Below are 15,903 nucleotides of genomic sequence, written 5' to 3'. Positions count from 1 at the left end.
TCCCAGCTGCTGTGAGACTGCCAATCAGCAGTGGTTAGCAGTGCTTGTATTAACCCTTTGGTTGCAGGCCTAGCATGGAGTACATCCACCCCATGACAACCTCACATAAGTAGTTCCATTGATCCTGCTCTTCTGAGTAAGAGGAGGATTTCACTCTTCATAGTATTCTGCCTCCAACATAATCTATCATGATGCTATGTCTGATGCAGGAAAAACGTGCTGCTGGAATCCTTGTATACATTAAGGAAATGGGATATATAGCCTGTGTTGGGAGATGGAGCAGACTCTGGAACAGCACATGCCAGCAGTAGAACATTGATCTCAACCGCTCCAGAATGTGACCATTGTTGGAGAAAAGTCACATTCATCTCCACTGTATTTCCATTTTCTTTAATGAAGTTATTCAACAAATGAATTTGAGTGCCTCTAATTGAGACTGGTGTCTTGAAAAAGAATCCTCAAATCCATATAGGAATCTTCTACCCCATTATAGTCATGATAAATGTAACAGAGAATTCAAGCATTAATGTAGAGTCCTTATGACATCCTCCATAAAACTTGCACTATGATTGGTAGGCAAAAATACACAGTTAAATCCTGGTCCCACTAGAGTCAGTTGACATTTTGGTATTGACTTCAGTGGGGACAGGATTTCACCCATAGTAGGTAAGGAAAAAAGACCTACATTGCTGAAATTGAAAAAGTATATTTTGTGCTTATCTGCTTTGGAGAAACCATTCCAGAGTAATTCATGTGTAAAAATATGAGCACTATAATCCTGCCAGGGTCACATTCAGGTGACAATTTATGCACCCAGCCTTCCCAAGATTTTAAAAGTTTTAATAACATTATACTTGCAGTGTCCATCGGGGCCACTGTATCCTTTTTCCTACTTTTTCTGGGGCCTTTTGGACATACATGCTACCCACTGGATTATACACCTGGCAAATTTCCCAACATGGTCACATAATTCTTGCAAGGAAGATGTTGCACAAGTTGAACAGATCCCAGGAAATTAACTTTTCAGTCTAATGGCACGGCAATATTAGAATCATAGTACCTAAGTAAGAGGAGGATTAGATTTTTTGTGTTTTTAAATGAAGGATCTGCTACTGTATTTTTCCTGGGGACTCAGTTCAAACTGTGAACCTGATTTAAATTCTACTTTGTTTCCCATTTGTGGTAATAAAGTTTAAGATAAATTTTATATATTTAATACTGGATCACTTCAACAGAGCATGACTTGTGATCCAATATTTGTTTAAAATATAGATTATTACTACAGATATTAAATACAATATTTTTGTTGAAGAAGACGCTGCAGCCATGTAAAATAAAAGTGAAAATTTTAGTATGTTTTTATAAAAGTAAGACGTTTCTGAACAGTTTGCATTTCTGCAAGTTTAAGGAAAATCAGCCATTTGTATAACAACAGTAATATAGTTCAATGCAAATCCCAAATTTCACAGAGTAAAGAGGTCAGTTTGGGGTCTTTTGTCCTCCAAGTTACTAGCACTTCTGAATGGTTGTGATTGAGGGTCCTGAGTTCGGTAAGCCTCCCTATGAGGCGTGCAAAATGCTGTGGATCTTCTGGATGATAAATTTTTGAATATTTGTACAAAATACCTAAAAGGGGTTCTTGGAGTTTTTCCACGTGTTGTTTGTTTTTTAGGAGTGGGCGATCTGCAAAACAACAATAGTATATTAATATAATTTGGGACCCAAATCTGATCACTTTATTTTCTCTGAGTAGTCCCATTAATTTTGGTGAGACTACTCATTTGAATGATAACAGGATTTGACATAAATGAAAGGCATAAAATGAAATGCAATGATTAGCGAAATTGAACTCTCAAGAAATATTATACATTGAGGAAAAAGAATAGCAAAGCAAAATAACACATAAAATAGTTACACACTTTTTGCTTCTTAGGACAGTGGCTTGAGCATATTTGATTTGAAAGTGATCAGTTAATTTAAAAAAAAAATTAATTTGTATATGGAACATAATTACTTCTTCATTAATCTGAAAGTTTACCTGAAAAAAATATAATAGTTGCTACAAGTAGGGCATATTCCGTCTCAGTCACATTAAGTTCTCCCATGCTTCTGTAGAAGTAAAATAGCGCAGTGATAAACTCCTCAGTGATACCTTTAAAAATGAAATCAAGCTATTGAAAAATCAATCCAGGAGCAAACTCGTGTTGCCATTGTCAATTCATTTTCTCAAAAACTTTTGAGTAATTTTAAAATCCTCAAACTATTTTATCTCAAAATTATTAGCAAATTTAGTAAAAGAATGATAATTCTTGAGGTATTGAGGGCTCATCTACCTGTGGTAGTTGTGGAAGTTGGACTCTCTTCACTGTGAGATATTTCCATGGAATAAATAGTGCTTTTATCAATGTCTTGAACATGACAATACACAGCATGATCAGAAAATCTTACATGACCTAGAACAAGGAAAACAATATTAAAAGTCCACTTCTGCATTTAATTTTACTCTATTTAAACATTGGGTTGCAAATGTTTTGCAAATGAGTCCTAGACAAGAGTACACTATTTGTAAATCCAGTACAGGGGATACACAGTACAGTTAAGTTCACATACCTCCCCACCCACCCAATATTCTGTTGTATAAACATTCCAGAAGCACTGCTACCTCTTTGGGGCTAATGAGAGGCAAGAGAGTTATTTGTTGGGGTCTTTTAAAAAAGTGAAGGGTAGGTGGACATTATTATCAAAGCTATTATAAGAAAAACCCTTCTATGCTTGAATGACAACCCCATTTAGGTGCAGTGTCCAGAGGAGCCAGGCTTGCTGAAAAAAATAAGTCAAGAAATACAAAACTGTTGTTTGAATTCACACAACTGTTAGCATTAAAACTTACTTACTTTCACTCACTGATGACTGGCATTCATTAGCTCTTTGATTATATATCTGGGCCGAACGCAAAAACATTGCTTCCACCGTTGAACCTTTTAACAATGCAATCTGGTCATCATTGGCTAAACTTTCAAATCCTGTATTCAATAAGATTCAAAATTAGGGGTGGCTGTTTGGCCTCAGGCTACCAATATAAGTTACCAAAAATTATTAGTCTCTGGCTTTAAGAGACAGTAGGAACCGTAGTTGCATCAAAGGCAAGATCCTTGTACCAAGCAGTAAAGGAGCAATCTCAGCTAGCAGAGTCTTGTGGTCTTTCTAGATATTTTACATGTACATAGGAATTGACATCATGGATCAGACCAGTGATCCATCTAGTCCACCATTCTGTCAATGACAGTGGCCAATACTAGAAATTTCAGAGGAAGGTACAAGAAACTAGTAGACAATTTTGGAATAACCTGCCCTGCAGCCAGAGGGCTTATATCCTATACATTTGTTATCTTGTCTGGTGTAACTGTGGATGTTCTGTTTAGCCACAGACATGTACTCACCTCTTGGTCTCCTACAAGAGCAAGGGGACATTCAGTTAAATTGCAAGGATTTCTTAATCCTGATCAGCGCAGGTTTACTTAACAGGGTGGTAAACATTCCTGTTTTTCCACTGGTGCTACCACCAGTGAAGCTGGACCAGTGCTAGATACTTAGTGTGAAAATTCCTGCTGTAGACAAACCCAATATCTTTTGACAATGAGTTCTACAAATTAATTGTACACTGTGTAAAAAAAGTATTTCCTTTTATCGGTTTTAAATGTATCACCTTTCAACTAAATCAAACGTTTCCTTGTTTTTGTATTATAAGAGAGGATGAATGGGAGTGCCTGATTTGTCTTCTCTACGCCATTCATTATTTTATTATAGTATACCTCTTTTATTTTTGATACATAAAGTAACTTCACTTTTTGCTGTGACAAAGTGAAACAGAGTTCAGACAATAAGATGAACAATAATTCACTTGAGACAGCATTTCTAATTGTATATTTTTGAGAAAATATGGATCAATTATTGCATATTGTATATTGTCTGATTTTTGGATTTGGAAAAAAAGGTGGTGAATTGTACTGTTATTGAAGTGAAATGTGTGTCATACATGTTGAATTGGCTTCTTGAAAGAAAGAACAAGGAACTGCTTCTTTGTTTTTCAAATGCTAGTGAATTAATGGCCTTCCTAATTGTCATTTGCAGTGTTGTTGTAGCTGTGTTGGTCCCAGGATATGAGAGAGACAATGTGGGTGAGGTAATATCTTTTAGTGGACTAACTTCTGTTGGTGGAAGGAATAAGCTTTTGAGCTTCACAGAGGTCTTCCTCAGGTCTAGGGAAGATAACCAGAGTGTCCCTAAGTATTAACATTTGCAAATAAAATTAATAATGAATCAATTGAATAGTTTTTCTGAACTGTATATCTTTTCTCAGAGTATGCATGCCACATAAATAAATGTCCTTCTCTTAGAGTAAGGCTAAATTATACTGCTTGTGGTGAAGAGTTTGTTAAATTATTTTATAAAGTTACCTGGGAGTCTCTTTGTGAAATCCACTAGTACTTGCACATGAACAACTGCTGTCTCTGAGAGCCGCAGAAAACTCTCTTCAGGGTTTGCAGTTTCCTGCAGCTGAATAAAAGAAAGAAAGCAAGATTAGAAACATTTGGTATTGCCAAAATACACTGCTAGAATGTGAAAAAATAAATATAACAATATTAATTAATATCGCTGTATTGTGTCCTGTCCATTCTGAACACGTACAAACTTCTTTGCTTCCTCTAGGGGAATTGTATATTTTTGATGGGCTGCCACAATGTGATCAATAAGTTGATGTTCCACTGGAGTTAGTTCCATCCTCTCTTGGATCTTTAAAAAAAAGAATCAGATAAATGACAATACATATGTGGTAAGGTAAAAATAATGTATTACAATGAAAAGATACATTTTAAATAGGTAAAATCTCCCACTTTTCCAGGTCTAGTTGTGGATGAAACATGCTTGCTGTTTACTCCCTCATCTTCCACCTTGATGCTACAAAGGAAACTGCTCTTCTGCTTGAAATTCTTTCGGAGTCGTTTTGATTTACACTGGACTTCAGTCAGCAAACCTGTAAGATATATAATTCTGTATCAACGTATTTATCAAAGTTCAAATACCTGTACTGTTCAAAACAAACACTTGTTTTATTATGCAGACTTTATAAGTCTGGCACCTCAGTAGCTTATCATCTATATGGAAAGCAGCTTCCTACCTATGAATGTTCTCAGATAACAGGTAGTTCCAGGTTCTGCCTATGATGGTAGCAACATAATGTGTTTTGTCAGTCAGTTCCTATCAATAGCCTAGATGTGGGCAGGGGTCAAACAGTCTGACGTCACATTCTCTTAACCTAGGCTCTGAACCATATGAACATAAGGGTTTCACATGAAGAATGAACATGGGCAAAATTTATTTTTTATCTTTTTGTAACATGAAAGAGCATTAAACACGCTTATGGAGATCAGTCACAGTTCACCACCTTTAGCTATCTCTTGATGGCAATTTCATAGACCCTTCTCTGATTCAGTTAAGGTGCCTGACACAGCAATTCTAGATCACAAGTAAGTCTGCATCACTTTAGAGAGGATATTTCCCAAATACTGATGACCAATATGGGTGGAAAAAGAAATACCACAAATGCTCTGAACCTAGGGGAGGACCCTCCAAAGTTAAAACTTCCTAAAGCAAAATAAAGAAACTGGCTTTGGAAAATAGTATGCCAGAGAATTTGTTGCAGTTGTAAGGAGCAGTGAAGCACTTACACTCTGCCAACATTCCCACAGCCTTACACTTCTTCAGGCGACACTCCTGACACTTCCTCCGCATGTACATGTCCATTTCACAGTGGCCACCATTCTTGCATCTATATATTGCATTTTTGGTAATACTACGTCGAAAGAATCCTAGAAACAAAAGATATTTTGGATGATGGGAAGGAATATAAGGAATCTTTGTAATTCCACTCTCAGTTATTTAAAGAGTTACTGTATGATGTTTCTACAATGAAAGGATCAGATTGATGAAATTTTAATATTTTCTAACAATCTAATAATCATTGATTACTTTTGTTGCTGTTTTATGCCTAATATTAATCAGTGCTTGACCAAGGTAACTCCCTTTCACTCTTTCTAGTGACAGGCACCTTACCAATGACTAGAGGGATCTATTAAAAGTGGCAGGGAATCCAGCATAATTCCCCCCCCCCCAATTTTTAAGTAATGGCTCAAACCATATTCTAAGTAGGAGGTCTAACCAACACTCTAACACTTGACACTGTAGTTCCGAGAAAACTAAAATGAGCAAAATAATATAGGTCTGATAGAGACTGAGAACACAGTAAAGGCAACATGTTTAGCAGCTTGGAAGAGGGGTGAACAATGAGGTGGCAAGGTTTGCAGATGATACAAAATTACTCAAGATCGTTAAATCCAAAGCTGACTGCAAAGAGTTTCAAAGGGATCTCACAAAACTGGAAGACTGAGGAACAAAATGGCAGATGGAAGTTCAGAGTTGAAAAGTGTAGAGTAATGCACATTGGAAAGCATAATCCCAACTACACATTTAAAATAGGGTCTAAATTAGCTGTTACCACTCAAGAAAGAGATATTGGAGTCATTGTGGATAATTCTCTGAAAACATCCATTCAGTGTGCAGCAGCAGTCAAAAAAGCTAATAGAATGGTAGGAACCAGTAGGAAAGGTATAGATAATAAGACAGAAAATATCATAATGCCACTATATAAATCCACGGTACACACACACCTTGAATGATGTGTGCAGTTCTGATTGCCTGTGATGGGATGTACTCTCCACTCCGGCCTTGAAAGAGTTGAATTAGGCCAGGTAGGCCCAATCAATCAATTAACCTGCAAATGGGAGAATTAGGCTGTGTGGAGGCTGCCAATGAGAAGGAAGCTGTGAGGGAACAGGCAGGAGGCCAACAACAGTGTGGGAGACAGCAGGGAGGAAGCCTGGTAAGAAGTAGTCCAGGGAAGTCCAGACCTTAACTGCTCACTATTGGGCCCTGGACTGGAACCCAGAGTAGAGGGCAAGCCTGGGTTCCCCTATCATCTACTGCAGAGTGGTATTTGCTGGGAGGCAGTGAATGGAAGACTGCTTGAGTCGCTGCAGCAGTGATATAGTCAGGGCAGCGGGAATAAGGACTGCCTGACGCTGCTTGTGCAAGGGAACTCTGACAGACCCCCTGGAAGGGGAAATCACAGTGTGACCTCGCCACACTGCCAAGTCACAAAGCAGCCATACTGCGACTCCGTGAGCAGGAGAAGAGCTGCAACAGTGGAATAGAAGAAAGGGGGTAATCCCCAGAATTGCCAGAAGGGGGTGCCACCCAGTAATGAGTAGACCACCTCGTGACACTGCCCCCTCTCAAAAAAGATACATTAGAATTGGAGAAAGTACAGAGAAGGGCCACAGCAATGATTAGGGGTATGGAACAACTGCCATCTGAGAAGAGTTTAAAACCACTGGGGACTGTTCAGTTTAGAAAAGAGATGACTAAGGTGAGATATGATAGGGGTTTATAAAATCATGAATGGTGTGGAGAAAATGAATAAGGAAGTGTTTTTTATCCTTTCACATAACACAAGAACAAGAGGTCACCCAATGAAATTAATAGGTAGCAAGTTTAAAAGAAAAATAAGGAAGTATTTCTTCACACAATGCACAGTCAACCTGTAGAGCTCATTGCCAGGGAATTTTGGGAAGGCCAAAAGCATAACTGGGTTTAAAAAAGAATTAGCTAAGTTCATGGAGGATAGGTCCATCAATGGCTATTAGCCAAGTTGGTCAGGGATGCAACCCCATGCTCTGGGTGTCCCAAAACCTCTGACTGCCAAAAGCTGCAACTGGATGATGAAGGAGGGATCCCTCGATAGATGCCCTGTTCTGTCCATTCCCTCTGAAGCATCTGGCACTGGTCACTGTCAGAAAACAAGATACCGGGCTAGATAGATCATTGGTCTGACCCAATATCACCATTCCTGTGTTCTTATGAATGCACCACACCACTTTGTAGGGATTTCGCCATTCTTAGAGCTGTATTATCTGGTTCCTGAGAAATGAGTTGGTTTCCATGAAAAAGGAACTTTGATAAATGCAAAATCGCAGTGATCCTCAGGAATCCAAGTCCAGCAGAGAGAGAGAAAAACACAGGGCTAATACATAGGCATTATGAGCTAAAGTCACCACCAGCATAAGCAGACACAACTTCACTGAAGTCAGCCAGGCCCGAGAGCCATGTGTAGCATTGTGTGAAATCAGTTTTCACCTCACATAATGTTTACTGTGAAAATAGATATTAATTAAATTCCTCAAAAATGTGAAACTGGGACCAGTATTATAATGTATTATCTGTTTCTGATAGCTTCCACAATGTGCTAGGCACTTTTCAAACGCAAAAGAGTGCACAGTCCTTGCCCTGAACAACTTAGAAGCTAAAAGACAAGCAGGCAGATAAAAGATAGAGGAAGAGGAGTAATGTGAATAAAGTGGTCAAGGGGGTAGTTGTCCACTGCAACATATTGCTTGAATAACAATAGCTTTGTGTGTGTGTTGTATGAGAGAGTTCCAGAATTTGCCCAATCTATAGTTCTCACAGCAGCAATAGATCTCTAGGAGGGATTTTAATGTGGTGAGGGTAGTGGTCTTACACATAAGCTCAGGAAGACTTTGTATGCAGTGGGGGAAGCAGGGAAGGAGAAGGGTGGTGATGTTTTTTTTACATACCTGACAAATGAGTGGATGAGTCTGGCATCATTGGTGGAACAGAGGGGATGGGGCAACATGTAAAGAGACAAGGGTAGATAAGTACAGAGGAGTTGAGTTATGTAGATACTTGAAAGCAAAGACAAGAAGATGGAGTCTGATGTAGCAGAGAAGGAGCAGTCAGTAGTGGGATTCAAAGGAGGGGATCCCATAAGTTATTCCACTCTTCAACTAGATTGCAGCTGTCCTCCAAAATGTCAATTGAAAATTAACATTAATGTGTTAATTTAAAATTGCACATGTGGAATTTCAGCATGCTGCACTGATTAATATGGGGCACTTTTCTTTTAAGTCACAAAATAAAACTACCGTATATACTTGTTCATAAGCTGAATTTTTTTACTAAAAAAGGGAAGCACCAGAGAAGGGAGTCGGCTTATGAACGGGTATACAGAGGGAGAGGTGGGACACAGCCCCTCCCCCCAACAGAGGGAGCAAGGAGAGGCAGCACAGCCAGAAGGGAAGAGGCGGGGCCAGAGTCTCTCCGCTTCTGGCCACGCTGCTCTCCACCCAGCCTCCGAAGCAGCTGCAGCTCCAGGGCTAGCGGGCTACAGCCGTGCCGCTGGGCCCCGCCCCCCAGAGCAGGCTGTGGCCGTGCTGCCCGGCCCGCCAGAGCACGCTGTGGCCATGCCGCCTGGCCCAGCCCACTGGAACATGCTGCGGCCGCACCGCCTGGTCTGGCCCGCCGGAGCAACTTGCGGCCGCGCTGCCCAGCCTGCCGGAGCAGCTCCAGCCAGGTCAGAGACATCCTTCCCAGATAAGGTGGGAAGGGATGGGGTGGGGAGAGTGTGGGGGTCCCGGGCTAGGGGTGGGGTCATGTGGGGGGTGGTCACAGGGGTTACTCCCCTGACCCCCAGCTTCTCCCCCCCAAAAAATGTCCCCACCAGTTGCTGTCCCGGCCCGTCAAGGTTAGCAGCTGGTGCACCGGGACACTTTGGTTACTTAGGTTTACCTCCGTGCCTGCGGACGCTCGACGTAAACAAACCATCTCGGCCCGCCAGCGGCTTATCTTCATGGCCCGGGAGCGAAAGTTTGCTGACCCCTGAACTATAGGGTTGGCTTATGAACGGGTCATAAAATTTTTCCATTTTTACTTATCCATCTTAGGGGGGGTCAGCTTATAAACAAACCGGCTTATGATCGAGTATATACGGTATTTCTCCCTTACCTTTACAGCCTTCACAAGTGAGCGCATTGTAGTGGTATCCTGAGGCTTTGTCCCCACATACAACACAGAGCTCTTCCTGACCCTTCATTCGCAAGGAGGAATGACTTAGTCTTGGCCTTTTTAGTCCATGATATCCATCATCATCATTATGGGCAACCATGCAGGGGGGCTTGTTTAATTCACAATTACTGATTATGTACTGCCCATCACTGTATTGAGAATCCAGGCTGTATGTGTTGTATTGTGACTGGGAAGGTTGTGACTGTAACATTGGAGGAAACTGAACAGTTGAATACTGGCAGTAAGGAGTAGCCTGAAAGTCTGAGTCTTGCAGCTGATAATTGATGTGCTCTGGCAAAACATCTAGATAATGAAAAAAATGAGAATAAAACAAAAAGGTTGTGGAAGAATTTATGACTTCATATACCTGAAAATATTAAATTATTTTTATAATGTGTCAATATTAAGAGAAATTTTCAGAAGGGTAGCTTCACTTTTGCACCTAAAAATTGGTGCCTGCAATTTTTCTTAGTAAATTCTTTTCATGTGTTTGGTCAGTGTCATATTGTGGGCTACTGGAATCCTGTAGATTAGTAATTTAATTTTCCATAGATCGTTAAATTGCAGGAAATTCAGGTAGTGAGAGTTTGGTATACTCAGACTTATGCCTGTAGTTCATTAATATGGACTAAGGTTGAGCTCCAGAAAAGAGGCTGGGTATCAGTCCAGCAGAAAATTTACCCTTAAATAAGTAAACATTTTAAGGAGGGAAACATTTATGTTTTGTATTAAAACACATTCCAGGCACAATATATGAAAATGAAAAACATTAACAAGCAGAGAAGGGCATTTCAGAAATTCCAAAGGGTGACATATTTTACCATCACATACACATCTCAAAGCTGATATTCAACAGACCACAAATGCCAGAACGTTTTATTTAATATTTCTCTGTGTAACCCAGATTTCATATAGTCATACTTGCATTAATATGTTTGTACAGCATTGTGACAGGAGTTGTTTTTACAGTTATTTATCATGTTTGCAGTTGGTTTAAAAATGAAACAAAATGTACAAGAATCACAGAAATGTAGGGCTGGAAAGGACCTTGAGAAGCTATGAAGTCCAGCCCTCTGCGCTGTGGCAGGTCAAAGTAAACCTGGACCATCCCTGGCAGGTGTTTGTCCAACACGTTTTTAAAACCTCCAATGATGGAGATTCTACAACCTCCCTTGGAAGCTCATTCCAGTGTTTAACTACCTGTATAATTAGGAAGTTTTTCCTAATATCTAACTTAAATCTCCCTTGCTAAAGACTACGCGTATTATTTCTTGTCCTATCTTCAGTGGACCTGGAGAACAGTTGATCAGTCTTCTTGATAACAGCCCTTAACATATTTGAAGGCTTATCAGGTGCCCCCTCTGTCTTCTTTTCTCAAGATTAAACATGCCCAGTTTTTTAACCTTTCCTCATAGTTTAGAGTCTCTAAACCTTTTTTTCATTTTTGTTGCTCTTCTCTGGACTCTCTCTAGTTTGTTCACATCCTTCCTAAGGTGTGGTACCCAGAAGTGTATGTAGTACTTTAGCTGAGGCCACTCCACTGCTGACTAGAGTGGGATAATTACTTCTCATGTCTTACATACAACATTCCTGTTAATACACCACAGAATATTAGCTTTTTTCACAACTGCATCACTTTGTTGACTCATATTCAGTTTCTGATCCACTCTAACCCCCAGATCCTTTTCAGCAGTACTACCACCTAGCCAGTTATTCACCATTTTTAGTAGTCCATTTGATTTTTTTCTTCCTAAGTACTTTGCACTTATCATTACTGAATTTCATCTTACAAACTGATTGTTTAATAATTTGTTCCAGTATTTTCCAGGTATTTTCCAGGTATGAAAGTTAGGCTGAGTAGTTTATAATTCCTCACGTCCTCCTTGTTCCCCATTTTAAAGAAAGGTACTATGTTTGCCTTTCTCCAGTCTTCTGGGACTTCACCCGCCCTCCAGGAGCTCTCAAAGATAATTGTTAATGGTTTTGAGATTGCTTCAGCTGATTCCTTAACTACCCTAGGATGAATTTCGTCAGGCCCTGTTGACTTGAATGCATCTAGTTTATCTGAATATTCTTTAACCTGTTCTTTCCTCTTGTTAAGAATATGTGTGCATATTTCAGTACATTATGTATCCTGTTTTAGTCTACCTTTCAGGCCTGATCCAAGGAGCACTGAAGTATCTTGAAAGTCTTTTTGCCTTAAATGGGCTTTTGATCAGGACTTTAGTGTTCACTCATCCTGAACCAGATACTAACTTCAATTACACAGTCACACTGGAGCGGAAGCAATAGTCATAGGGCCTTTACAGTATGTCTGGAATAGTTTAATGACACCTAGACTTTTAACCTTTGTGTGCGAGAGGACGACAAAAAAACTGCTCCGTGCAACCCTGGGATAAAACTGATGGTCAGCATATCACACTGAATGCACAGATTTTTGTACCTGAATTATTTTAATGAATTTTGAATATCTCTCACTGGATATTTCATAGATTCCAAGGCCAGGAGAGACCACTGTGGTCATCTAGTCTGACCTGTATAACAAAGGCCCTGGAGCTTCCCCAAAATAATTCCTAAAGCATATCTTTTAGAAAAACATTGAATCTTGATTTTAAAATGTACAGTGAGAGAAAATCTGCAATGACCCTTGGTAAATTGTTCCAATGGTTAATTACCCTCATCGTTAAAAATTATGCCTTATTTTCAGTCTGAATTTGTCTAAGTTCAACTTCCAGCCATTGGAACATGTTATACCTGTCTCTGCTAGATTGAAGAGTGCATTATCAAATATTCGTTCCCCATGTAAGTACTTATAGACTGTAATCAAGACACCCCTTAACCTTCTCTTTGTTAAGATAGAATCACGGAGATCAATCTGTTTATCACTATAAGGCAAGTTTTCTAATCCTGTAATCATTCTCGTGGCTCTTCTCTGAACCCTCTCCAATTTATCAACATCCTTCCTGAATTGTTGGCACCAGAACTGGACACAGTATTCCAGTAGGGGTCACACCAGTGCCAAACACAAAAGTAAAATAAGCTCTCTAGTCCTATTTGAGATTCCCCTCTTTATGCGCTCAAAGATCACATTAGCCCTTTTGGGCATAGCATCACTTTGGGTGCTCATATTCAGCGATTATCCAGCACGACCCCCAAATCTTTTTCAGTCACTGCTTCCCCGGATAGAGTCCCACATGACATCCGGTAAGTATGGCCTACATTCTTTGCTCCTAGATATTACATTTAGCAGTATTACAACACATATTGTTTTCTTGTGCCCAGTTTACCAAGCAATCCAGATTGCTCTGTATCTGTGACATGTCCTCTTAGTTATTTACCACTCCCGCCAATTTTTGTATCGTCTCATACTTTTTTTATCAGGGATGACTTTACCTTTTCTTTGAAGTCATTAATAAAAATGTTAAATAGCATAGGGCCAAGAACTGATCCCTGTGGAAGCTCACTAGAAACATACTTGCTTGCTTATCATTCCCCATTTGAATGTATAAGTGCCTAGATCTTTAAGGTAGGCACCTTTTGTAATAATAAACCAAAAGAAAAGAGTAACTGCTGCAGACAATCTGAGTTTTCATAATGCTTTCATTTTGCTTTACTCACCATAATATTGAATGGGTTCAGCAAGACAGTACCCATCAGATACAGTTACAAAGGTATTTGCCATACTCTGCTCCAGCTCCCACTGTTTCATTCACTTTGGTGTATGATGGGCTTTTAAGAAGAAAATCTGAGGAAGTAGAACATTGCCAGTTACTTCAAAAGGCAAGACTCAGGCTTTCATTAGAAAGAAGACAAACATTACTTCAGAAAGAATTGTTGTGGGAGGCAGATTAAACAGCCCTGAAAAAAAAGAAACATCTCCAGATAATGAGGCCATTTGCGAATTATGAGAGAAATGCAGATAGATGGAAAGTCACTGTGAGTCTACAGCATTTCAGACTATGTTGGTGCTAATGAACAGGGTTGAGGATTCATTTATAAGTCTTCTCATGTCGCTGATTTTACTCTAAACTATGTTCCCATTCCAAATAATTAGACTAGGATTAATATTCTCCAACACTAATCTCATAGCAGCAGTGGAGTTGCTCTGAAGCCACTACTGCAGCCTAAAGTCTGGTGTAGCTGCCATAGCCTTAGTGTCCTTCTCTTCTCTCCACAGTGGGGAAGGATTAGGGGAACTGCATTGATTAAAGATACCAGTCAATTTGACTTCTCCAGAAGAGGTGAGGCTCCAAAGGGGGCCTCACCACTAAAATATTAATAGTCTCTCCTTTAGCAAAGAGGAGGGATGACAAAGATGAAGAAGGCAAATAATCATTTGGTAAAAATAAAAAGTGCATGATAGGAGTGAGTACAGAGGGTCAAAGAGATGAAAAGTACCAGTCTGACAGCCTTGGACTCAGAAGTTCTATGCATATCCCCAGAGCAAGTACAAGATGGGCAGTGGCAGTGCAAACTTCTGGCCAGCACTGTCCCCAACCAATATGCTTCAACTCAGCTCAGGAGGAACCATCTGTAGAGAGGAGAAGGGACATTAACTCTCCATGGCTCACTTGGTTCTTGGCCCCTCTGCTGAGCTTTGTGACCAGTAGGGGGGTGAGACAGCAGACAAGGGTGGCAAATTAGCACTAATTATGATGTTGATTTTGCCATTTTATACATCACAGAATATCATAAATGAAAGCTCATTCTGTTAACTGTGAAGTTGCTTTCAAAGAATTACAGGATTTGATTAAATATAAAGTCAATATTTTGCAAAATCCAAAACTCAGCAGTTATTTTAGGTAACAACAGGATAATGTGGGCTTTAACACCTATGAAAATGCTGCATGCTAGAGAACTTCAGATTAACAGCTACTGAACTGGGCTGAAAATACTGTAATTAAGCCACATTTCTGACTATTGAAATCATCACGGTAAAGCTATTTTAGGTAATATTTAGAAGTTTCTAAAGTTAGTTAATCATCATAATTTTCTCTCTAAGTACTGAACAGTTGGACTCATGATAAATAAGGCACCTTACTTCACAGGAGGAGGGATACAAGGAATGCCTGTCTAAAAAAATGTAAAATGTCTAAAACATTTCTAAAATAGACTTTATGTAAAATATGTAGTGTGTACAAAACATATGCTGTAACTGAAAACTTGTATGAAATGCTGAAATGTGCTACAGAAAAAGAATATAGTATATACTCACACTATGGATACATCTGTATTTGAGCTGGGAGATGTGATTCCCAGCTCACACAGAGGTACTCACACTAGCTGTGCCTCAATCACATCCCCAAGATCAAATGTAGATGAACCCTAAGAGAGATGCACCCAATATTTTACATTTCTACTGAAACTTTTATCCCAAAGAAATTCACAGTTGATACAAAAATTATTGAACTGCAGCCACCAAGCACATAGTATGCTCCACAATGGTTTGGGGAAGATCCTAGGTTAAACTCTTACGGTATGTCTACACTGCAGCTTGGAGCACTCCTCCCAGCCTAGGGAGACAGACTAACTTTGCTCTAACTAATGCATTAAAACCAGCAGTGTAGACATTGCAGCCTGGGCATCAGCATGGCCTAGCCACCTGAGCTTGGATCCACAGGGTCAGGCAGGCTTGTACCTGGGTGGGTAGCTCATGCTGCAACATCCATGCTGCTATTTTTAATGCTCTAGCTTGAGCAAAGCTAGCATGTGCCTCTCTGCCTACCCAAACTGGTAGGCACACTTTCCTCTGCAATGTAGACATATCCGTACTCTGAAAGAAAATGACAGCATCATGGTGTGACGTTGTGCAGTCTACATGGTTTTATAAAAATATAATAATAAGTCAATATAATGTAACTGGAATAGATTTAGAGAGAATACGGTAATAAGTGATATAATGTAACTGGGATATGCTTCATGCAA

General features: G+C 39.7%; 1 protein-coding gene across 8 annotated transcripts in view; it reads right to left on the bottom strand.

Moving 5' to 3' along the window:
• Window positions 1-1,329: 1,329 nt before the first annotated feature.
• Window positions 1,330-15,903, bottom strand: part of LOC112113064 (bile acid receptor-like) — a 20,003-nt gene continuing 5,429 nt past the window's right edge. For 4 of the 8 annotated variants that reach the window (XM_024209228.3, XM_024209230.3, XM_024209229.3 and 1 more), the window contains exons 2-13: window positions 14,377-14,509; window positions 13,597-13,723; window positions 9,919-10,281; window positions 8,712-8,732; window positions 5,730-5,870; window positions 4,896-5,035; window positions 4,690-4,794; window positions 4,458-4,557; window positions 2,895-3,023; window positions 2,334-2,453; window positions 2,039-2,152; window positions 1,330-1,683 (exon numbers count right to left, since the gene is read on the bottom strand). In XM_024209228.3, the coding sequence (XP_024064996.1) occupies window positions 1,445-1,683; window positions 2,039-2,152; window positions 2,334-2,453; window positions 2,895-3,023; window positions 4,458-4,557; window positions 4,690-4,794; window positions 4,896-5,035; window positions 5,730-5,870; window positions 8,712-8,732; window positions 9,919-10,281; window positions 13,597-13,687 (1,563 nt within the window). In that variant the 5' untranslated portion in view covers window positions 13,688-13,723; window positions 14,377-14,509 and the 3' untranslated portion in view covers window positions 1,330-1,444. The remainder of the gene's footprint in view (window positions 1,684-2,038; window positions 2,153-2,333; window positions 2,454-2,894; window positions 3,024-4,457; window positions 4,558-4,689; window positions 4,795-4,895; window positions 5,036-5,729; window positions 5,871-8,711; window positions 8,733-9,918; window positions 10,282-13,596; window positions 13,724-14,376; window positions 14,510-15,903) is intronic. The other 4 variants (XM_024209227.3, XM_024209232.3, XM_024209231.3 and 1 more) reach the window with 2 other exon arrangements.

This window comes from Terrapene carolina, unplaced genomic scaffold, assembly GCF_002925995.2.
Source record: "Terrapene carolina triunguis isolate 2854851 unplaced genomic scaffold, T_m_triunguis-2.0 Scaffold926, whole genome shotgun sequence".
Taxonomy (NCBI): domain Eukaryota; kingdom Metazoa; phylum Chordata; order Testudines; family Emydidae; genus Terrapene; species Terrapene triunguis.
The sequence above is the reverse complement of the archived record's forward strand: the minus strand, read 5'-3'. Positions and strand labels throughout refer to the sequence as shown.